Source organism: Vanrija pseudolonga, chromosome 2, assembly GCF_020906515.1.
Source record: "Vanrija pseudolonga chromosome 2, complete sequence".
NCBI classification, from domain to species: domain Eukaryota; kingdom Fungi; phylum Basidiomycota; class Tremellomycetes; order Trichosporonales; family Trichosporonaceae; genus Vanrija; species Vanrija pseudolonga.
The window spans coordinates 3451848-3473140 of NC_085850.1; the positions used below are offsets into that span (position 1 = coordinate 3451848).

At 61.4% G+C, this 21293-nt stretch overlaps 6 protein-coding genes and 1 non-coding gene across 7 annotated transcripts; 3 read left to right on the forward strand and 4 right to left on the reverse strand.

Annotated features, from left to right (window-relative positions):
• Nucleotides 1-7387: 7387 nt before the first annotated feature.
• On the reverse strand, nucleotides 7388-9190 carry JEN1_1 (Carboxylic acid transporter; the record flags this gene model as incomplete). Its single annotated transcript, XM_062769606.1, has 4 exons — nucleotides 7388-7792; nucleotides 7839-8376; nucleotides 8420-8797; nucleotides 8919-9190. The coding sequence occupies 4 exons, from the start codon at nucleotides 9188-9190 to the stop codon at nucleotides 7388-7390; spliced, it is 1593 nt and encodes a 530-aa protein (XP_062625590.1).
• An 884-nt stretch (nucleotides 9191-10074) lies between these two features.
• hyuC_0 (N-carbamoyl-L-amino-acid hydrolase) lies at nucleotides 10075-11844 on the forward strand. Its single transcript, XM_062769607.1, has 3 exons — nucleotides 10075-10772; nucleotides 10815-11009; nucleotides 11060-11844. The coding sequence occupies exons 1-3, from the start codon at nucleotides 10337-10339 to the stop codon at nucleotides 11734-11736; spliced, it is 1308 nt and encodes a 435-aa protein (XP_062625591.1). The 5' UTR covers nucleotides 10075-10336; the 3' UTR covers nucleotides 11737-11844.
• A 228-nt stretch (nucleotides 11845-12072) lies between these two features.
• On the forward strand, nucleotides 12073-12159 carry LOC62_02G003082. The gene is given in 2 exon segments: nucleotides 12073-12108; nucleotides 12123-12159. It is a non-coding gene; the product is annotated as a tRNA-Arg (tRNA).
• A 131-nt stretch (nucleotides 12160-12290) lies between these two features.
• On the reverse strand, nucleotides 12291-13781 carry btb2 (BTB/POZ domain-containing protein 2). Its single transcript, XM_062769608.1, has 5 exons — nucleotides 13442-13781; nucleotides 13266-13390; nucleotides 13112-13212; nucleotides 13041-13071; nucleotides 12291-12991 (listed from the first exon to the last, which is right to left on the reverse strand). The coding sequence occupies exons 1-5, from the start codon at nucleotides 13564-13566 to the stop codon at nucleotides 12333-12335; spliced, it is 1041 nt and encodes a 346-aa protein (XP_062625592.1). The 5' UTR covers nucleotides 13567-13781; the 3' UTR covers nucleotides 12291-12332.
• A 108-nt stretch (nucleotides 13782-13889) lies between these two features.
• YSH1 (Endoribonuclease YSH1) lies at nucleotides 13890-16509 on the forward strand. Its single transcript, XM_062769609.1, has 6 exons — nucleotides 13890-14265; nucleotides 14314-14359; nucleotides 14404-14495; nucleotides 14538-14872; nucleotides 14912-15894; nucleotides 15932-16509. The coding sequence occupies exons 1-6, from the start codon at nucleotides 13985-13987 to the stop codon at nucleotides 16475-16477; spliced, it is 2283 nt and encodes a 760-aa protein (XP_062625593.1). The 5' UTR covers nucleotides 13890-13984; the 3' UTR covers nucleotides 16478-16509.
• A 52-nt stretch (nucleotides 16510-16561) lies between these two features.
• On the reverse strand, nucleotides 16562-17363 carry LOC62_02G003085 (uncharacterized protein; the record flags this gene model as incomplete). The annotated part of the gene is made up of 3 exons (XM_062769610.1): nucleotides 16562-16641; nucleotides 16684-16867; nucleotides 16920-17363. The coding sequence occupies 3 exons, from the start codon at nucleotides 17361-17363 to the stop codon at nucleotides 16562-16564; spliced, it is 708 nt and encodes a 235-aa protein (XP_062625594.1).
• Nucleotides 17364-18162: 799 nt separating this feature from the next.
• On the reverse strand, nucleotides 18163-21081 carry cki2 (Casein kinase I 2). The gene is made up of 6 exons (XM_062769611.1): nucleotides 20310-21081; nucleotides 20093-20133; nucleotides 19946-20015; nucleotides 19729-19877; nucleotides 19231-19636; nucleotides 18163-19170 (listed from the first exon to the last, which is right to left on the reverse strand). Exons 1-6 carry the CDS (start codon nucleotides 20455-20457, stop codon nucleotides 18560-18562), a joined length of 1425 nt encoding a protein of 474 aa, XP_062625595.1. The 5' UTR covers nucleotides 20458-21081; the 3' UTR covers nucleotides 18163-18559.
• Between the last annotated feature and the right edge of the window lie 212 nt (nucleotides 21082-21293).

Here is a 21293-nt window from a genome sequence, read left to right on the forward strand (position 1 = left end):
GGGCGTGTCGGTGCGTGCGCGCGGCTGCGCCAAATTGCGCCGAGGGCCTCTCGCGCTCTCTGATGCGGCTGAGGCGATTTGGTTGCTGATGTACTCGCTGTGCGCATTTCTGCTCGTCTGCCGCGGTGGCGGTGTGACGCTCGGCGTCGATGCGATTTTGGCACCCGCACGAGGGTGGACTTCGGCCTCCATCTGAGCAGTCAGCGTCCATCCCACATCTCTGCCAAAATGCATGCAGCGCCGCTCACAGTCCTCTCGTGCGAATTAGTCCGTATGTGCATGCAAGCACCGCCCATCCGCTGCGGTGGTGGGAGGCGCGGCGCGGCGCACCATTTTTGCCACCGGGCCCGAGTTGACTCTTGAAGCTTGGCCCGCCATCTGAGCGCGTCAGCGTCAACTGCGCTCCGCGGCCAAAATGCGCGGAGCGCACTCTCTGTTCTCGAATGTGAACCAGTTGGTTTGCGTGCCCAAGCACTCGGGGTGGGCATTTGTGTTCGGCCGTCGCAGCGGTTCGAGACAGGCGCCACGCTCCGTTTCGCGCTGTGCGAGCGGGTGCTGGCGGGTGTCGTGTCGCGCCGCCGCCGTACGAGGAACGCATGGGCGTCCAGAAATTCGGCGCGGACATGCTCCGAGGAGTATGTTTCCCGAATGAACGCAGCTGCACACGCCGTGTTACTTGAGCGCGGGTGGCATCGCTTCACCGGTGGGCGGGTGGGCGGGTGGCGAGTGGCGGCAGCGCACCTCGATCGACAACATCGGCGACGGAGGCCATTTCGCCACCCCGCCCCCGCCGACAGCGCTCGGCGCTGGGGCAATTGCCGACAGGTGGGACGAACCAGAGGCACAGGGAATGCCAGTGGGCATTTTATGCACGCTGCGACGATGGGACTGCCGAGTCGAGCGAAGATGTGCTGCCCATCGAGCTCGGCTTGGGTGGGTGCCGTTCCTGCCCAATAATCCGCCAAGCACATGTTCGCGCCGTTCCGTAGATGTCGGCGGGGGTGAGATACTGGGTCGCTGAGTTTTGTGTGCCTCGCCGAGCTGAGCTGGAACTGACGCCGAGCCCATCTCGGGTCGGAGGTGGGCTGTCACCAGGTCGGTCGCCGTGGGACAGTGAGAACCGCCCTGCCAACATTCATTTCGGAGTACTCGCCCACCACTGCGCAGTGGTGTTCCTCGCCCATTATGCATGTTAGACGGTGCGCCGAGTCGATCGGTGTCGTGCGAGCCGTCGTTCGCGGGTGTGCGACGCTTCGGCGCCGAGATGGGTCGATCGCGGATGCTGAATTGATTCGACACCGAGCCGACGACGTCGTCGTCCACGCCGTCCGGAGCACGCGCCGCCCTTGACACCGGCGAAATGGGTCCGTTTCGCTTAGATGCACCATGCAAAGCATGTATGCAGATGCGACGCGCGCGACTGGCGCCTCTCGGACTGCGAGTTGCGCTTCGGGAGGAACCCGTCCGACGCCGCCAGATCGATCGTCACGTCGTCGGCACTCGCCGCCGCGATAACGCGGCGACCACGACGTCGATAGGGGCATTGTCACGTCCCCCGCACCTTCGTGCCCACGATAACGATGATGCAAGCGCACACGTGTAGGCTTCGGCACGCCGCTCCACAGCTCCACACGCGCGCTCGGCTTCGGTCGGTCGGTCGGAGAAAGATGCCGAGTGGACCGTGTGGAGCTATTAGCCGTGTCAACAGCCATGTCCGCGCTTTCGGGGGCATGGCTCCTGGGGCCCAATAGCGATGGATAAAGACTCCGATGCTGCGGTGCTGAGTGATGGCGTATGCGTGATGCGCTGGGGGGCGGGGAAGTGGTAGATGATGCCTGCGCGAGGGTTGTCTTCCGCCGTCGTCGGGCATTTGACCTCCGTCATCCGCCTTCCAGCTTCGTCCTGTCGGCTTTGATAAATCGGCGAGAGGTGGAGAAGGGAGTGGGCTTGCACGACGTCCAATTCGTGATCTTCCTGTATGTGCCGCAATGGAGACGGGACGAGTCTGTAGTGCTTGGGCGGAGCTCGACTGCCTCCGACCGGGCGGTCGTTGGGCCCGAGAGGCGTGCTGCCACCGCATTCGACGCCCGCTCATACTCTGCCGGCTCTTGCACGTCCTTCTGAGCGAGGAATGGGCTTTTATTTGCTCTCTCAGAGAGATCGCAAGGATGAAGAAGGTGAAAGAGGGCCGAGAGCGGCTGGCAGACGCTCGCCGTTCTCGCCCTTTTCACCCCGCTCGAAGCCATCCTCCAAAGTCGAAAAGCAGCACCCTTGCGAATCGCACCTCGCACAATGCACCATGCACGGCTGAAAGCATTCTGGCTGTCCGAGCGCGGTACATGGCGAGTAAAACGCCGAGAATGCGGGTTCGCCAGCGGCTGCGGTGGAGCCCGGCGAGGGGGCGACGTAGGCCCCGGCGAATCCGGCGTCGCCGAGCAAAGACTTCGGCGTGGCTCCCTCCGCCGGTTTTTGGGCAGGCTCATCGAGCTCGGAGATGCAGAGAAATGTCGGCGGGGTGCACTGTGTCGTTGTGCGGCTGCTGCTCGCGGCCGAGGGCGGTGGGGTGCGCCGTTCGCCTGTGGTGGGGGTTTGACCGCCGCTCGCGTTCTCGTCGGTCGCGTGCCGTGTCGTCCGAGCCGCATCCTCCGCCATGCAGGCTTCTTGGTGAACCGCGTAAATGTCCTTGGGGTCCGTGAGGTGGGGCAAGGTGGAAAAATGCAGAGAGAGGTGCGTGGGCAGCTCCGCTCGCCCGCGATGAGGGGGTGACTGTTGATGGCCTCGTCGTGGGTCGATTGTAGAGTCGCGTGACCCAAATCCTCTCCATCGCCGTCTTCTTTTAGAGGTGTTCAAACGACTCCTTGGGGTGCACGAGGGGGTGAGATGCTGGAAAATGAAATAAGATAAACGTCGAGAGCGCGGCGTGTCGTCTGGTTACGGCCTGCGGTTGCTGGCTCTACCACGGCTCGCTTCCGAGATCATGAGGCGAGATGCTGGGAACTTTGAGGATGGATTGGGCACTTCCGAGTCGCGTCCTCTCAATCCTTTTGGATAGCGATGCCAACCGTAAGGTGGGGAGGCGGAGCGAACAGAACATTTGATGGCGACGAGAGACTCGGGAGGACACGTCACGACTCTCGTGCATGCGAGCTCTTCTCGTCGCCACAGTACTAGGCGTTGATTCTGGGGATCATCCGAGGTCCTTATCCGAGTCGGAGGGATGAATCAGCCAAAGAATGCCTGGAACGACGCCACATTCGAATCCTGGTCCTGGCGTGAGACAGTGAGCGCGCGTCAAGGGCGATGCTCGATTCCACCCGCCGGCCTGCAGCTATGCTCCGAACTCTTTCCCAGCAAAGTGGCGGCGATTGTGCACATTCTAGGATGGAGAGAGAAGGAGAAGGACGATGCTGCGATGTTTGTTGACGTGGAGCTGGATCGTGGAGCCGGTTGGTGGTGGTCGGTCGTGGTTGGCTTATCAACCCGACGGAAGGCGGGACGGCTCGCGCGTTGTGGAGTGGCGTTTGGCCGCGGTGGAATGGAATGGGCGAGTCCGACCACCTTGTTCGTCGAATCGGCGACGAGTGAAAAGCACTTGTGCTCCGTCTACCTGATCCACGTTGTTGCTGGCGACCGCGAGTCCGAAGCAGCGAATGATGGGTCCCCGAGGCGCGTGTGAAGCCCGACGGGCAAATGGCCGGTATGCAGACTAGCCCACCGTCGTGCGACTCCGCGAGGCCAATTAGGTCGTTTCGTGCGCAGAATACGCGTGATAATTGCAAAAATGGGTGTTGGTGGTGGTTCATGGTGGACGGATGGAGGTGGTGAAACGTGGCGGATGTGGGCAGGGCGGATGAGCGAGGAACGCGCCGGTGCAGGGTTGGCAGCGGTGGTCCGCACGAGGCGGTGGAGCGGATGCTCCGCCTCGAACAGCACACTTCGTTCTTCCAATCGCTCTTCTTTCCTCCTGTATGCCGTTTATCCGCACTTGACTCGTCTTTTGTTCCAACGAGAATAGCGCGTTCGACTGCCAGAGTGCTGTTCTCCCTCTTGGCAAGCATTTGTCGTCGTCGGCATCTACGGGAGCTCGAGGTGAGTCCGCGCGATAACCGATCCTGTGTCCGTCCTTCCTCATCCGAGTTCGCCAGGGAACGTTCGAAGTCGCGCAGTTCGTGGAAAGAGTAGGCGAGGGGCGTATCGAAGACGACGAGCATCTCAAATCCCAAGACGAGAGGTCGAGTTGCGCCGAGGGACAGCCGACGCCGCGGTCGGGAAAGCGGATAACAGCTGATCTGGGGCCGAACGACTCGCCTGCCCCGAACATTCCGAACAAAATCGATGGCTGAGAGATACCGTCAAACCGTTTGTCGCCTGGATTGCTCTCATGGTGGCCGGAATGCCGCGCGTGTGGACTGATGATACTGACCGGGGAGCGGTTGGTTGACGAGGAAACACAGCGAGAGTGACTGTGACGCACCAGGCGCCAGTCACCACGCCGTTTCGAAGTCCAGGCGAAAGAATCCTCTACTGAGCATTGTTCGACGGCTTTGATCACTTGTTGTCGCCGAGCTGATTAAACTGATTCCCTGTTCCCGCTGTTGTCGACTAAACAATCCAGTTGTGACGCGAACTTGACTCGTATTGCTGGGTGGCGAGCCTGGTTCACCCTGAGGAAGGCTCAACAGGTGACAACATCGACAAGGTTGCCGAACGCAACTGCCTGTGCCTACACCACGCCAGCGTGGCTACTGGCGGTGATGAAATTGAGGAGGTGCGGACGATGCCTCCCCACGGGGTGGAGATTGCCGCCCGTACCAAACTCTGGAAGAGCCGGTGCCTGCGTCGACTCGGTCTTGCCGCGGTATGGGCTGGGCCTGCTGTTGTGCTGGTGGTCGGTCACCCCTTCCCCTGGTGGAAGATAGGGCGGGCTTGATAACGGGTTCTATGGCGCTGGCCGTTCACCACACACGGTCGGCAGGTACCCTCGGTGTTGTACGACGGGGGCGAACGGCGTTGCCACCCACTCCTATCGGGACACGCCGAGGCTTTATACCCCTCGAATGGCATGTTCTGGCATCCCCACACGAGCAAGATATGCGTCGCCGCCTCGGTGCAGCTCGCAGCAGCTGAGTAATGGCGAGGCGAGACGGATGCCTGGCTGGAGGGTATGCATCGAAGGTGCGCGCGTCGCATGCAGGGGCGGCGATCACCGTGCGTCATAGCATCAGCATCGGCGATCACACCCCGCTGGGTGGGTGGTGGTCGCCGCCGCTAGCGCCGTTTCCCGGGCCGGGCGGGGGGAGAACGAAAACACTGGAGGGTTCCGGGAACCACGATTTCGGTGGCACATTCCGCAATGGGGCCCGGCTGCCGTCTCGTGCTAGGTCATCCGTTTTTTGCGGGCCGGGGGGCGGGGGGAGCTCTGAAATTATCAAAAGTTGGTTGTTGTGGTAGTAGTGGTCGGTGTGGTATCGAGTGAGGTGGTGATGCGTGCTGTTTCAACGGTGACGGCGAACGAATGTGGGGTGCGTGCCGGGACGGAGGATGCGGGAAGAACTGCCAAGCGTCAGTACTTGTACGTACGTATTGGGCCTGCCTCGCTTATCACCCAGAGCAGAGGCTGCCCACACTCACAATCTTGGCGGCGAAAGTTGTCCGAGGGGCCATCTTGTGCACTCTGACCACCCAATGCTGGCTTTATGTTGTCGATCCTCGGCGGTGACGCCGAGCATGACAAAGGGCAGGCTCGGCCAGGGCGGCGTGGTCACATTGTCGTGGCTTATGAGTAATCCCTCCCAGTCGTATACCCTCATAGCATTCCTGACAACCCACTCTCCACCCATCGATAATTTTCTGCGACGATCATGATCGCCATGCATGTATCGGTCCACCGACGTAGTCGGGAGTACGGAGGATCGGCGGCCTGGCCTCGGCAACGGCTGCTGCAGCCGGCCGCCGGCGGTGTCTTGGGCGTCCAGCCGGCTGTTGCCCCCCCTCCCCCTCCCCCGCGCCCACCCACCCCCGCCGGGACATTGCCGCGCCATCATCGACACGGTTCTCTGCACTTGCCGCACGTAACCGTCCATCACCTTTGATGACCGACTGCATCATCCACCCTCTACCGTGTCCCGGTACATGCCGTCTACACCCGGTGCGGTCTCTAGCTATCGGCGCGGCGCGTCACTGTGCACGTCATGCTGTTACATACTTCCCATACAAGGCCTCGGCGCCGAACGACGTCTCTTCGAGGCGGTAGATACATACGGTGTTAGAGCCGCGCTTCACAGGGGTTCAAATGTCGACATCTAGTCCGCGGCCCAAGGAGGATCCCCATGTCCATAGGTGTTCGGTTGCTTTGCCGCTCATTCGAGGTCAGTGGACGTTGACAGCATGGCCGACGCGTCTGCGGTGCACAAAGCTGCGCCCCTCGACCGCGGGTGCCGCGCCCCACCTTGGACGGCCGGCCACCCACTCCTCCGAGACAGTCCACGGCCTCAAGCTTCGTTGGTTACCACCTCTGAGCCTGAGCCTTTTGCGTATCCTCGCCAGGCCGGGGGGTGGTCGATGTTCAGTGACGAGGTGACGAAGCAGCACCGAGGTGGTGACGACGCGCCGAGGAACCGCGCGCCAGGCCCCGGACCATCGGCGCCCCGGATCGGGCATCCACTGCCGCATCGGACTCGCAAGTCCGCTCTGTCTGTCCCCCGTTCCTCGACATGAGTGGGCGGTTCGGCGTCCGAGGCGGCATCGAATTGACTCCGACGACGTCGGCGACACGGAGTCCTTCGGGATTTACGACATGGCGGAGAAGACCGTGGTTTCAGCTTGCGTCTGCGATGCATGATAACCAGAGTCTCCCAGAGATCAGTCAGCGGCGAGCTCCACCAGCTCCACAGGCTCGTACGCGCGGATGTCTATTGTGGGCACACGGATGTCGGCAGCAATTTTGTTGTGACGATGAGTGATAAGATACTCTGACCAATGACGACAAGAGAAAACCGCGCACTCAATTTATGTAATTTCCGGGCGTAACCTGGCCGCACGCGCACGCGGTGCACTACGGCGCTATGCAACCAGTTCATTGTGGAACTACTATTAACTTAATTGGCATCCCCAGTGACGACACCATCCGTGGTATGCAGATCGCTCTGGTAGGCAAAAGGGCCTGGCACCCACCGCGTCAATGGAAAGAGAGTTTGTGACCACGGACCGGCCCGGAGGGCGGCCGCCGCCGCCCGCCTTCCGCAGCCGTTAGCGTGCTTTGTTTTGTTTGCCTGGCAACCACCTCGACCTCGGCCGAATACATTCCTTCAGAGGCCATTACAATTGACCCGTCGAGTAGCAACTACAATTTGTCCGACTCCTCAAACCCCTTGCGCCCTCGTACAACCTAGACCTTCTCGGTGACGTTCTTCTCGTCGTAGGCGACCGACTCGCGACGGACGTGGCCACGACCGTGGACCAGGTCCTGGGTCTCGGTGACGCCTGCTCCCTCCTGCGTGGCCGTCTTGGCCTGCTCAAAGTGGGATCCGTCGGCCTCGGGGCCAAGGAGAACACAGGAGATGAGGAAGAAGAGGACGATGCCGACGAGCATGGCCTGGACAGTGGCGTAGTCGGGGACCACCTTGCCGTTGGGGAGTGTCGTCTTGAGCCTGTCGCCTGCGGTCGACTCGATCTGGGCAGCCGCGGAAGAGGCCATGTTGCCAAGCTGGTAGCAGATACCGGCGAAAGACGCGCGGAAGGCGGGCGGGCTGACTTCACCAAGGTAGATGGGAACGACACCGAACGTAGCTTGCTGCGTGGTGTGAGCACTGAACCAAAATAAGGAACGTTAGACTTACCATTCCGAAGAGGATCATGCTACCGCCGGCAGTAAGACCGACAATGTCGTGGGGGAGGATCCAGAGAGGAATGAACGCAGCGCACCAGACGCAGAAGACGATAATACACAGACGACGGCCGAGGTACTGGCTGAGGTAGCCGGCGACGGCGCCACCAATAATCGCGAACACGTTGGTGATGATGGTAGAAATGTTGGCGGCCTTGGGAGAAATACCCTTGGAAACCTGGAGGTATGTGGGGTAGAGATCCTGGGTGCCGTGCGAGAGGAAGTTGAAGGCGCTCATGACGACAATACCCCAGATAACACGGATCCAGTTGGCCTTGAGCATGGCAACCGTCTCCTTGAGGAAACGCTTGCCCTGTCCCTTCTGCTGGCCTTCGGCACGGGCAATCTCACGGGCCTCGCGGTACTGCTTCGACTCGGGGAGGAGCGCGCGGAAGATGGCCGAGGTGACGGAGAAGCCGGCGCCGATGAAGTAGACCGAGCGCCAGCCGTACTTGGAGGTAGGGACGACGGTGAGGTTGATGACGGCGGCGCTGTTCGGTTAGCAAAATAATTGACCACACAAAAAATACTTACAGAAGGTAGCCAAACGAGTAACCAGGCTGGAGGATGCCCGAGCAGAAACCACGAGCCTGGACAGGAACGTTCTCAAGCGCCGTCGCCATCGCCTGGCCCCAAACGCCGCCCATCACAATACCGAAACACGCGCGCACACCGAGGAACTGGGTGTACGTGTTGCACAGGCCTGACGCAAACTCGAACAGGGCAATGAGGAGCATGTTCACACAAAGGGTCCAGCGACGGCCATAACGGTCGGCCAGGAGACCGAAGATCACGGCACCGACCGAACGGAACAGCAGAGTGAGGGTGATGGACGTGGTGAGGGTGTGCTTCTCGACGCCAAACTGCTTGGTCATCTCGACGAGTGTGACCGACACGGCGAAGAAGTCGTATCTGAAGGGGGTTAGCATACTGCTGGACAGCCATGGCCAATGAGGACGGCGACTGAATGCAGTGGCTGGCGCCACCAACCACGAACAGCCCACTACCAGCCCGCCACACCGACTCGACTTACCCATCACAAGTCCACGCCCACCAACCACAGAGGAAGTACATCCAGTCCATGGCCTTCATGCGGGCGAACAGCCTGAAGGGGTTGTAGATGACCTCGTCGTCTGTCGTGCCGGCCTTCCACGTGGGGATCATGGCGCGCGCAAACGACCTGTCGCCACGGTTGGCGTGCCAGCCTGCCAACTGGCCCCGGACCGAGGCGGGCGGGTACTCATGGTGCCCCTCTGTCGCCTGCACGATCTCGAGCTGTGGAGGCTCCTTTGTCTCTGTTGTCATTGCGAGTGATTTGGGGGGCAAGATGATGTACGCCTCGAAGAACGTCGCCACGGGGCCCTTTATGGTCTGTTGATGTGGCTCTTGCCGCCGATTCCGCCCATTTCGCGGTGGGCAGACGCCGTGGCTAGTGTATGTGCAATGCACAGACAATTAACCGAGACGGTTGGGCCGAGTCATTGGCTTCGTGCTCCACGCAGGGGGTTGGAATGCCTGCGCACGAGCTGGTGCGGGGCCGATCCTAGGGCCGAGCGAGCCGACGATAAGGTACGGCGCCGACCACCGTTCTGTCCTCGCGCCTCAACCTCGGTGCACCCCGTCTCTTGCCCTGGCTGCCACCCTCAAACAACCCCCACTATACACCCCCACCTGCATGCCAAGCGATTCCGACGCTATTCCGAGCCCCCAAGCCTACAGGTGGTCAACCTCGTTAATCTCGCCCTGGCGAATCACGACAAGCACAGGCGACATCCGGGGACGGATGAGCAGGCCGGCAGACGCGGGGTCGTCCTATGGGAGGACCGGTGTCGCGACCGAGAGTGGACGAGGTGGACGCCGACGTGAGGGAGCTCCGCAGTGCAAAAGATGCAGCGAAGAATTTCCATTTCCTCTGCCGCCATTTCCCATCCTTCGAGGTGGGGATTCCCGATGCCGAAGCCCGCAGCAGCTGATCTACATCCTGCTGAGGTGCTGAGGTTGCTCGACGACGGTGCTGCGCAAAAAAGTCGGCATCCCGGTCGGCCGTATCGGTGAAGTCGGTGAAGGCCGCCTGGAGTCACGAGGTCAAGTGAGGGCGCTTAGACGGCGCTTAATGGGAGTTTAGCCACCGTGGCCGTCGAGCCGCGGTGACTCCTCCGCGGCTGATAGAGACGATGATGTGGGGCAATGGATGCTCGACGGAGTGCACAGAGGCGGCTCCGCACTCGACACCGACAGCCGCTCTCATCGCGGCAAACCTCGTCGAGCCCCGTGGAGAGAGATAGCGGCTGAGCTCCCCATTCGTGCCATCATGATCACCTTGTTGCCGACCGTGGGGTATGGGCGGCTCTTACACGATACCCGCGACAAGAGGAGGGCGGCTGTCGCGAGCACGCATGGCATATAACCCAGGCAGGCGGGAAAGCCTGCTCACCCAACACCCACATCACAATGGTAGCCGTCAACAGCACATACCGCCCGCGCGACCTCACGATCAACGGCCAGCGGCTGAACGACACGCTGCACCAGACGTGCGAGTTTGGCGCCGCGCACCCCTGGGGCCCGAAGGCGACCGAGACGGGCATGGCGCGGCTGGCGCTCACGGACAGCGACAAGGCCGTGCGCGACTGGTATGTCGCCGAGATGAAGTCGCTCGGGTGCGAGGTCAAGGTCGACACGATGGGCAACATCTGCGCCATCCGCGCGGGCGAGAACGACGGCCCGCCCACCGCGATGGGCAGCCACCTCGATACCCAGCCCACGGGCGGGCGCTACGACGGTATCCTGGGCGTCATGGCCGCCGTGGAGGCCATGCGCACCCTGCACGAGTCGGGCAGGAAGACAAAGTACCCCGTCGCTGCGATCGACTGGACCAACGAGGAGGGCGGTGAGTGGCGGCCGATGTGGTGACGGCGGCTGACGATGGCAGCACGCTTCCCCAAGTCGATGCAGGCTTCGAGCGTCTGGGCGGGCGACATCACGCTCGAGGACGCGCACGCGCTCGCCGACGTGACTGACGACAAGGTGACTACGCTGTCCGAGCTCCAGAGGATCGGATACGCCGGAGACGTGCCGTGCTCGTGGGAGGCGAACCCGCTCGGCGCGCACTTCGAGATCCACATTGGTGAGCGGAGGCACACCCGCACGCTTTAGCCTGTCGCTGACAACTGCCAGAACAGGGCCCGGTGCTCGAGAACGCAGGCCAGCGTGTCGGTATCGTGCGCGGCGGGCAGGCGTACAAGTGGTTCGAGATCACGATCCGCGGGCGCGACTCGCACGCGGGCACGACGCCGATGGACTGCCGCGCGGACCCGATGCTGACCGCTGCGCACTTCATCGTGACCGCGAGCAGCATTGCGCGGGCGCACGGCGGGCTGTGCACGAACGGCATCTTCACCGCCAAGCCGGGCTCGGTGAACACGATCCCGAACGAGGTCCGCTTCTCCCTGGATATCCGGCACGTCGAGGACGCGCAGCTCGCCGCTATCGAGGCTGAGATCCGCGCGCAGACGGCACAGATCACCAAGACGGGGTACAAGGTCGAGTGTGCCATCGAGTGGAAGCCGCTCTACGCCAACCCCGCGATCGTGTTCCACCCCGACTGTGTGGCCGCTGTGCGGGCCGCTGCGCTCGGCAACGTCGCCGAGAAGGACACGCGCGAGATCATCTCCGGCGCGGGGCACGACTCGTGCTGCACCTCCAAGCGTGTGCCGACCGGCATGATCTTCATCCCGAGCAAGGACGGGCTCAGCCACAACCCCGAGGAGTACTCCACGCCCGAGGACTGTGCCCTCGGCGCGCAGGTGCTTCTCGATGCCGTGCTGCTGTACGACTCGCAGCGTACGGCATGAGCGGCGTAGTGAGGCGGTGAGGCAGTAGAGAGAAACGACACGACCCAGGCATTCGAGGTGGCTATTGTAGGTTAGAGGCGTTGGCATATGCGGCCGGTGTCGAGCAGCAATGTATCGTATTGCATCAGGCATTGCCGTGTGACATCGTCTGCACGGCGTTGTACCGAGTGAGCAGCACCACACACAGGGTCAAGGGCAGGGAGCCTTCCAATATCAGTCCCTCTATGGGCATCTGTCATCCACAAACTGGCTGTGTCGTCTGCAACATTGCAGATTCTCGTCAGCCAAGCGAGATGGGCGCGAGCTTATATATATGCGACTGACTCCAAGAACATCGGTCGCGTGGCCCAATGGCAAGGCGTATGACTACGATTAAGACGGTTGTAATCATGAGATTGCGGGTTCGATCCCCGTCGTGGCCTAATTGAAGGTGACTTCAATTTTTCTCTTTTGGGTTTGGTGTAAGAGTTGATTGAAGATCGACGATCTCCCATCGTTGAAGATTGGCGACCTCTCCCCATGCAACGTCACAATCGCCCCAATTGCAACCAGAGTCCCAATGCGAGTGATATGCACAACTACCCTACAAACCCTGTCTATCCCTCGACCTTCCAGAGCGCCGCGCGACCCCTCTTCGGCTTTCGAGTAATGTGAACCGCCATGCCGTCACCTTCAGACTTGAGGGCCAGGACAACAGTCTCCTCATACTGAGCCTGGGGAGGTCCCCTGGCAGTAGCCGCAGCGTTGGCCTTCTTGCGCTGCGCAATCGCTCTCTTGGCGAACGAGAAGCGGTCCTGCATGAAGGGAATGGGCAGCTCTGGTGCCTCGACGCAGTGCTTGAAGAGGTCGAACGGGAGGGACACATAAGCCGCCAGAAGACGCGCATCGGTCGCGAGGGAGCCCTCGCCACCGCTCGCGTGCAGCTGGGCAGGCAGGGTGCGGATTAAGAAGGTGAGGACGTCGGAGCGCAGGCGGGCCGACCACTCGCCGTACGGTGCAGTCGCCGGGTCGGCCCACACACCGCTCGAGGGCGCGGGTGCCGGGGCGCCAACAGAGCCGAACGCGAAGCCGTTGGCTACTGGCCTCCGCGATCCGGCATCGAGCCAGTGGACGTAGTCGATCACGTTGGTTGCCGAGATTGACTCTGAGGCCACCGAGTAGGCGTGCTGAACGAGCTCAGGCATACCGCCGAAGAGGTACGCTGCGGCGAGCACCGAGCGGGCGTTCTCGGGCGTCACGATGTGGAGAGATGGATCTAGAGGGTGTTAGCACCAGCCGCAACTGACGAGACCGCAACTGCTCACGGTAGAGGTGCTGAATGGCAATGTAGGCGGCCTGAGTGGGTTAGTGACCGCTTCGAGTTTCAAAAACCCACCTCCTCCGTAATGTTTTCGTCTGTAAACGACAGCTGGATCGTGCTCCCTGGCATTGAGTTGTTCATCAGGTGCGCGAGGTAGGGGCTACGCGAGAGGATGACTGGGGGGTAAGGTCAGTGCGTGTTCCGAGTCGCGTGCTCCGACGCAACGTACGCCTGTGAAGCTTGAGCGAGCCGCTGAAGAAGACGACCTGGATGTCGGCCCACTGCTGGTGACAGAAGCCGTTATTGAAGATGTGCCCCGCGATCTCTGACGCGAACGCCGCGGCGGCTTCTGTGCTGAGGGCGATCGTCAGCACTCGGGCTAGAACAATAACGACGGCAACTTACGCGTTATCCTTGGGGCTCTCGGCATCGCCATTGACGGTAGGCGGCTGCGAGATGGGAGCCGATGCAGGGGCACTGGGACCAGCCGAGAGCGAGGGAGCGGTGGAGGTAGCGGTTGGAGCGGCCATGTTGTGACGGCGAGAAAAGTCGGAACGTGTGAGGGCGTGAGAAGGAAGGGTCGATAGATGTGGATGCGAAGAGACTGTGCAGGGTATCCTTGTGCGTATGAGGGTGAGGGTGAGGTTCTTGTCGAACTTTTGAGTGCCGCGATGAAGGCCACAATGCAAGAGAAGGGAGTGTCAAGAGGAACAATGCAAAGTGGGGGACAGTGAGAGTGAAGTCGAGATGGAGAGTGGACAAGTGACGATTGTCGAAATGTTGCCGCCGCCGTCGCCGCTGCCCCGTTTCAGTTTCTCCTTGTCTTCCTCCACTTTTGCTCTTCCTTCCATCCCTTCGTCACTCATCTCGTCACTGACATCCTCCCCCGCGACCCATGGGCACTTGGTAGACACTCCGACACGCTCTACCTTCTCAACCCAGCAAAGGATGAGCCACCACGGACGCCGAGGACGCGGCCACGGGCCGACCGTGCAGGTCGTCGGCGCTGCTCCCGGCGCAAACATTCCAGCCGGCGAGGAGGCGCCTTCCCTCACCGTCACCATGCTCGGCGCTGGGCAGGAGGTCGGCCGCTCGTGCTGCGTCATCCAGCACCGTGGCAAGACGATCGTGTGCGATGCAGGCTTGCATCCGGCGTACCCTGGCCTGGGCGGATTGCCGTTCATCGACGAGCTCGACTGGGCGTCAGTGGACGCTGTCCTCGTCACGCAGTAGGTATCACGCGCTTTCTGCTCAAGATGCACCTGCTCACACCCTAGCTTCCACGTTGACCATGCGGCTGCCCTGCCGTACATTATGGAAAAGGTACGTTGTGACGCGTGATCCATGAGCGCGCCGCTCATCCCCAGACCAACTTCCGCGAGGGCAACGGCAAGGTCTACATGACCCACGCGACGAAGGCCATCTATGGTTTGACCATGATGGACACGGTTAGGATCAAGTGAGCTATTCTCTCCTTAGCAGTGCTAGCTGACACGCACAGCGACCAGAACGCGGAATCTGGCCAGCTGTACAACGAGGCAGACGTCCAGGCGTCATGGCAGAACGCGATCGCCATCGACTACCACCAGGACATTGTCGTCTCTGGTGGTCTGCGATTCACACCATATCACGCCGGTCACGTTCTCGGAGCATCCATGTTCCTTATCGAGATTGCAGGCCTCAAGGTCCTTTACACGGGCGACTACTCGCGCGAGGAGGACCGACACTTGGTCATCGCCGAGATTCCTCCCATCAAGCCCGATGTGTTGATCTGCGAGAGCACTTTCGGCGTGCACACATTACCAGATCGCAAGGACAAGGAGGAGCAGTTTACAAGTGGGTCGCAACTTCTGCAAGCGTAAGCTGACCTGCCAGCTCTGGTCGGAAACATTGTGCGCCGAGGAGGCAAGGTCCTGATGCCCATCCCCTCCTTTGGCAACGGTCAGGAGCTGGCACTCCTCCTCGACGAGTACTGGAACGAGCACCCAGAGCTGCAAGGTGTCCCCATCTACTTTGCCTCAGGCCTCTTCCAGCGCGGCATGAAGGTGTACAAGACATACGTCCACACCATGAACGCCAACATCCGATCACGATTCGCGCGGCGAGACAACCCCTTTGACTTCCGGTTTGTCAAGTGGCTCAAGGACCCCAAGCGCCTGGACCACTCCCAACCATGTGTCGTCATGGCTTCTGCCCAGTTCATGAGCTTCGGTTTGAGTCGTGAGCTGCTCGAGCAGTGGGCTCCCGATCCGAAGAACGGTGTTATTGTCACTGGTTACTCGATCGAGGGTACCATGGCACGAACACTGCTTGGCGAGCCCGACCACATCGAGTCATTACGAGGCGGCAACAACATCCCCCGTCGGTGTACGGTCAAGGAGATCTCGTTTGGTGCACACGTCGACTACAGGCAAAATTCGCAGTTCATCCAGGAGATTGGCGCACCGCACATTGTTCTGGTCCACGGCGAGGCGTCGCAGATGAACCGTTTGCGTGCGGCTCTGCGCGACACGTACGCCACACGAGGACAGGAGATCAACATCCACACCCCGAGGAATCTCGAACCCCTCACGCTCACGTTCAGGACGGAGCGCATCGTCAAGGCCATTGGATCGCTCGCCGAGGAACGACCAGTGCACGGCGCTGAGGTCAAGGGCCTGCTCGTGTCCAAGGACTTCTCCTACACGCTCCTGGACCCCAAGGATCTGCGCGACTTTACCGGTCTGTCAACAAGCACCATCGTGCAGAAGCAGAGCTTGCCAATTGGTGTCGACTGGAGCGTGGTCCGGTGGTATCTCGAAGGCATGTACGGAGAGGTGGAGGACGGAAAGGACGAGGAGGGCCGCGAGACGATCACTGTGAGTTGACCCACTCATATCGCAACTAACTCCCCAGGTCATGAACGCCGTCCGTGTGGTCCGCATCTCGGACATTGAGATCCAGATGCAGTGGGTGTCGAACACGAGCAACGACATGATCGCCGACTCTGCGCTTGTCGTCCTCCTGGGCATCGACACGAGCCCCGCGACTGTCAAGCTCACTGCGACGAAGAAGCACTCGCATTCGCACTCTCACAGCCACGGCGAGGGCGAGGGCCATGATAACCACGAGGGCGATGATGAGCTCCGCGACGCCAACGCCGACTTCGAGACATTGCACATGTTCCTCGAGGCACACTTTGGCGACGTAACGCACCCCGAGACGCAGGTGGCCGAGGGTGACGAGGACAACCTTCTCGTCATGAAGGTGACGGTCGACGGCGTCGTCGCGACTGTCGACCTGATCTCGATGAAGGTCGAGTGCGAGTCGGACGAGCTGCGAAAACGCGTCGAGGGCGTGCTGGAGATGGCGCTCACGACGCTCACGCCGCTCTCGCGGCTGTTTGCAGGGCAGGGAATAGAGCAGGTGGACGAGGGCACCGAGGTGGCAGCAGCAGCTTAGCAGTGTATCATGCATTGAGTAGACGATATGAGGTTGTACAGTGTGAACGGGGAACAGGCAAGCTGACATGAGGTGGGACTCGTATTAAGCCTTGTACGCGGCGATGGCCTGCTCGACCCACGGCACGGCGAGGCTCTTGAACCAGGTGAACGCGTCGTCGTAGCCTATGACAGATCAGCAGATCCCAGCCAGCTCTCTGCACTCACCAAACTCGGACTGGATGGCAGCCAGCGCCGCCTCAAACACGTCCCCGGCAAGCTGGTCCGTCACGACAACAGCACAGGGGAGCACGCGGTGGCGGCGGCAATGTGCGCCCGCGAGCACCAGCAAGCCTATATCGCGCGCGATGCGCCCGAGCACGGCGTTGGCGCCGACAACGGACACGAGATACTGCGGCGTGTGTGTCAGAGCGCCGACTCCATCCCACAGCAGCAGCACTTACGCCTCCGCGGCGGGGGGCGAGCCCGCGCTCGGCCCCAATCGCAAGCAACATGCGGCGGACCGCCGCGTCTCCCGCCTTTGCGAGTTTCTTGAACGCCGACGGGCGCGGCTTGCGGGCAGTCTTGGTCTTAGCAGTGGCTGGGCCAGCGGCCTTACCAGCCGCGCTGGCCGCCGTGCGCGCCGCCTCGCGGACCGCCCTGCGCTCCGCGCGGCTCTTCTTGGCCGTGCCTCCCGCGGCGGCCTTGACGGCCTTGTAAGCGTTGCTCCCCGCTGCGCGGCGCGGCGCGGCGCCGTCGCCGCCGCGGGCGAGCGAGAGGACGGTCGACTGCACCTCCTCCGGCAGCGCGAGCACCCACGCCAAGGCCGCGTCGGCGTCGGGCTGGCTCGCTGGGATCGGGATGGGCGGGTCGCGCCAGTGTGCGAGGTTGATCTTGAGCGCCGGCATGGTGGTGGTGGTGATGGCGATGGTGGGTGAGGTCGTAAGCGTCAGTCAGTAGTGAGCTGTCGTGTACGTCGAGGGCGTGGTTGTGTGCGTCAGTGTGTGCTGTGCTGTGTGTCGTCGCTCTCGACGAGGCGGTGAGGGCGGCGGCGTGATGCTGGCTGGACAATGCAGGGCGCACACCACACACAAAACGAGGGCACGAGGCGACCGACCGACAGACAGACACTGTTCTCGAGGCGGCGTACTCTACGTACGTGCTGTGAGGTGAGCGTCGAGATGAGTTTCACGCTGACAGATGCTACCGTCGAGAGCAGACCATGGAGTATGGGGAGTTGAAGACGGCAGCGTGGTGGAGGCGGTGGTACATAGTCATCGGCCGGCCGGTGGCCACGCCGAGCACGCCGGTCTCAGCGGCGCGCGGCGCCTGAATGGCACACGCGACAGAAAGGGGAAACCGTCTCGCCAATCGTTCCCCCTCCGCACGCACTCCGCCGTGTATCCGCCCTCCTGCCCGTCGTGATGGTCCCAGGCTCACAGCCCTGATCCAGCCGCTTGGAGGCTGCCGTCGGTGCCGTCCCTAGCCACGACACGACACGACACGACACGCGGATATGCTACTTGGTTTGCCAGATCTCGACTGAATCAGGACGTCAGGCGCGTCAGGACCATCAGGATTTGGGTTGCAACAACAAGTTCACGCACACCAAGTTTCCAGTTCACGCACATTCGGGTCACTCTCTCGTACAGCGAGCGGGTCACGACGCCACGACACCCCTCGCTCCGCTCGCTTAAGCATTGCTCATGTCTGCAGCCCATTCATGAAAACAGAAGATATCTATGCACATTGACACTCGTCGCGGAAGAGAAGAGGGATGGCGCGTATGGCGAGGGCGAGGGTTAGACAGGAGTGATAAGATATGTAGGGGGTATATCGTGAGCACCACGGAGCTGTTGACCAGGCGCGAGGGGGATGTGTCTTGAGGAGAGAGGAGCGTGTGGTATCCTTCTCCGGGCGGTACGACGACGGCAACCGCAAGGCCGGGGAACAACGATTAAAGTGTGCAAATGCAAGCGCGACAGCAACAATAGGAGAGAAGCGTAGAAGGAACACGAGGCAGGCGGCGGTGGGGTGACAAGAGACCCGGGTGCCGCCGTCGCCGTGCGTGCCGTGAGAGACGTGTCGATGACAACAACGACGACTACCTGCACGAGCGGCAGGTGATGAACGCCAGGAAGCCACCACGGTGCTCGGGCACATAGTCGCCCTCGCCGACCTGCTGAGAGTTGCCAGTCGTGCCACCAGGGCGCGAGTTGACGTTCATCGGCGAGATGGGCTGCGCGCCCTTGTTGCCCTGGGCGTTGGCCGCATCGTAGCCCTCGTGTCCGGGCTGCGCAGCGTTGGCCGACGCGAAGGGGTGCCCCTGCTGCGATTGGCGTCGCGAGTTTTGGTGCGAGGGGGCCGAAACGCCAACAATGGCCTGGTTGGAAGCGTTGGGCAGTGCCGATTGAGACCGGCGAGCGCCGCGGGGCGTGTTTCCACCACCAGATCCGCCGTTTCGGAGTCGGTCGACCCGGTCGCCACGGTTGTCCCGTGTCCTCGTCTGCTGGCGTGTGACATCGGCGCTCTGCGAGTGCGAAGTGCCAGCCTCCCATCCCCGGCCGCCGTTTAGCAGCATCCAGTCGTAAATCTGGTCATCAACCTCGCCTGCGTTCTGGAGCGCCGTGAGGAAGAGGTCGCGAAGGAAGTCGTAGTCGGGCGTCTCGTCAAACGTGAGCTTGCGGACGTAGCTCAGGTAGATGGCAAACTCGGCTGCGGGGCATTGCGTCAGTTACATGGGCACCGAGCGCGCCACGCGCCGCCGCCACTCACAAGGGTAGCCCTCGCCGAGCTCTGCAATTGGCGTAGACTGCTTCTTCTCGCCAATTTTTTCGTATTTTTGCTTGTTGGTGGCAGCCTTGAGGCCCTGCCAGGGGAGACCACCGCGGAGGAAGTAGAAGAAGACGTGGCCAAGAGCCTCGAGATCGTCGCGTCGAGACTGCTCTCGCCCCAGGTGCGTGTTGATCGACATGTAACGAGCAGTTCCACTCAGACTCTTGCGCTCCCGGTAAGGGATGTGCTGCTTGGTCTTGGGGTCGCGGTACTGCTTGGCCATGCCAAAGTCGACAACATGGATAATGTTGGCACCCCTCGTGCCCGGGCGGCCGATGAGGAAGTTGTCTGGCTTGATATCACGGTAAATCAAGTTCTTCTCGTGAATGGTCTGGACACGCGAGAGCTGCACGTTGGCTGTCAGCGCACTGGACGGATCCACACAGACGTTGCACGTTGTTCCGGGAATCCGAAGCAAAGCGAGAGCACGACACTCACCATCTGACGAGCAACCATGCAGCATGTCTTGACCGAGAACTTGCGTCCGCACATGTCAAACAAGTCCTCGAGCGAGGGACCCAGCAGGTCGATGACGAGGATGTTGTGCAAGCCCTCCTGGCCAAAGTAGTAGACCTGGGGGATGCCGGCTAGGTGGTGTGTTAGTATCCATCACGCCCTCCCGAGGGCAGTGTTGCCGTCGCTCCAAGATACCCACGACATCCGCTGAGGATCTTGTACGACCGGTACTCGTCTCGCAATTGAGGCGCATCCGACTTGCGGGGTTCCTGTATCACATGTCAGCTTGGGCTGGCGCGACCCCGCACGGGCCATGGTGGTTCCACCGCATCTCCACGATACCTACAAACTTGATGGCAACCGTCTGCGAGTTGAGCAAGTTGGTTCCTGTTGTTCTCGTCAGTGGTGCGTTCGGCGGTCAGGGAGGGCTTTGAAGGGAGGGTCAAGGACGGAGGGCACTAGTCGGGCGTCACGCGCGCCTGCCTGGCAATTGTTTTCGGGCACTGTTGGGCAAGATGGTGACGCTTGCAGCAAGCTGTCGAATGGGGGGAGGTCGTACTCACCTTCAAAGATGACGCCAAATGAGCCCTCTCCAATCTTCTTGCCGACCTTGTAGTGGACACCGACAATGTTGCTCGAGCTGGAAGAGTGGCTTCCTCCGCCCGAGAGGTGAGCGCTCGGGGTGGACGCAATCACATGCGTTGTGGCCATTGTTGGATCCAGCGACGGGGGTTGCTGTTAGGTCGATGCAGATGTGCCAGCGAGCGGTGGGTGATGATGAAGTGTATGAAAGCAAACAATCAAGTGATGCGAGGGAAGACGACCAAAGTGTGATGGACGACGGTGGTTGAGTTCTTCAAAAGAGTTTGAATTGCCTGGCTGGCTGGCTTTGCTTTACTTTGCGGGCGGAGGCGGCCGAATGTGTGTACAAGAGGTACACAGCGAGAGAGTCGGTAGTCGAGGACAAGGGGGCAAGTCCTCTGGCTGGCTGGCTGGCTGGGTGGCTTGAGCGGGAAAGGGCGGGCGACTTGTTGGGTTTAATTGGCGTTCAATCGGCCTTGATGGATTGATGCGCACGGCCCGGTCTCTTTGTGTTTGGCAAGACGGTGATGGTCGACGACGGGACGACAAGGCGAACGGACGACGAGGGCGACAACAACGATGACGAGGAGGACGCCGAGGGGAAAGAGGGGAGACGAGGAGGAGGGGGAGGAGGAGAGGGGAGAGAGAACGAGAGGTCGAGGGAAGGTGTGGAGTGAGATGTCGGATTGAAGGAAGGGGGGGAAGGAAAGCTGCGCGCGCGAGGAGTGCCGATGCGCGAGCGGTGCGTCGTGTGGTGGTGGGTGGTAGTGGTGGTGCGCTGGGCGGTAGGTGGTGCAGCGTGTGTGCAGTGTGGGTGTGCAGTGCCGTGTGGTGGGTATGCAGTGTGGTGGCTGGCTGGCTGGCTAGAGACCCAGTCAGGCGAGTGCTAGGGCAAGCAAGGCAAGGCAATAGGGTGCAACGCGGGCGGACGGGTCGGGGCTCTAGGCTGAGCAGGTTGTTGGGTG

What these genes read in the sequence shown, in the direction of transcription:
- hyuC_0 (XM_062769607.1), top strand. Translation starts at nt 10,337, where the DNA reads ATGGTAGCCGTCAACAGCACATACCGCCCGCGCGACCTCACGATCAAC. An exon ending in CTGGACCAACGAGGAGGGCG is followed by an intron (nt 10,773 to 10,814) that starts GTGAGTGGCGGC and finishes TGACGATGGCAG; the next exon opens with CACGCTTCCCCAAGTCGATG. An exon ending in GCACTTCGAGATCCACATTG is followed by an intron (nt 11,010 to 11,059) that starts GTGAGCGGAGGC and finishes GACAACTGCCAG; the next exon opens with AACAGGGCCCGGTGCTCGAG.
- btb2 (XM_062769608.1), bottom strand. Translation starts at nt 13,566, where the DNA reads ATGGCCGCTCCAACCGCTACCTCCACCGCTCCCTCGCTCTCGGCTGGT. An exon ending in CTCGCTCAAGCTTCACAGGC is followed by an intron (nt 13,213 to 13,265) that starts GTACGTTGCGTC and finishes CTTACCCCCCAG; the next exon opens with TCATCCTCTCGCGTAGCCCC. An exon ending in TGCCATTCAGCACCTCTACC is followed by an intron (nt 12,992 to 13,040) that starts GTGAGCAGTTGC and finishes AACACCCTCTAG; the next exon opens with ATCCATCTCTCCACATCGTG.
- YSH1 (XM_062769609.1), top strand. Translation starts at nt 13,985, where the DNA reads ATGAGCCACCACGGACGCCGAGGACGCGGCCACGGGCCGACCGTGCAG. An exon ending in GACGCTGTCCTCGTCACGCA is followed by an intron (nt 14,266 to 14,313) that starts GTAGGTATCACG and finishes CTCACACCCTAG; the next exon opens with CTTCCACGTTGACCATGCGG. An exon ending in ATGGACACGGTTAGGATCAA is followed by an intron (nt 14,496 to 14,537) that starts GTGAGCTATTCT and finishes TGACACGCACAG; the next exon opens with CGACCAGAACGCGGAATCTG.
- cki2 (XM_062769611.1), bottom strand. Translation starts at nt 20,457, where the DNA reads ATGGCCACAACGCATGTGATTGCGTCCACCCCGAGCGCTCACCTCTCG. An exon ending in ATTTGGCGTCATCTTTGAAG is followed by an intron (nt 20,134 to 20,309) that starts GTGAGTACGACC and finishes CGAGAACAACAG; the next exon opens with GAACCAACTTGCTCAACTCG. An exon ending in CAAGATCCTCAGCGGATGTC is followed by an intron (nt 19,878 to 19,945) that starts GTGGGTATCTTG and finishes CACACCACCTAG; the next exon opens with CCGGCATCCCCCAGGTCTAC.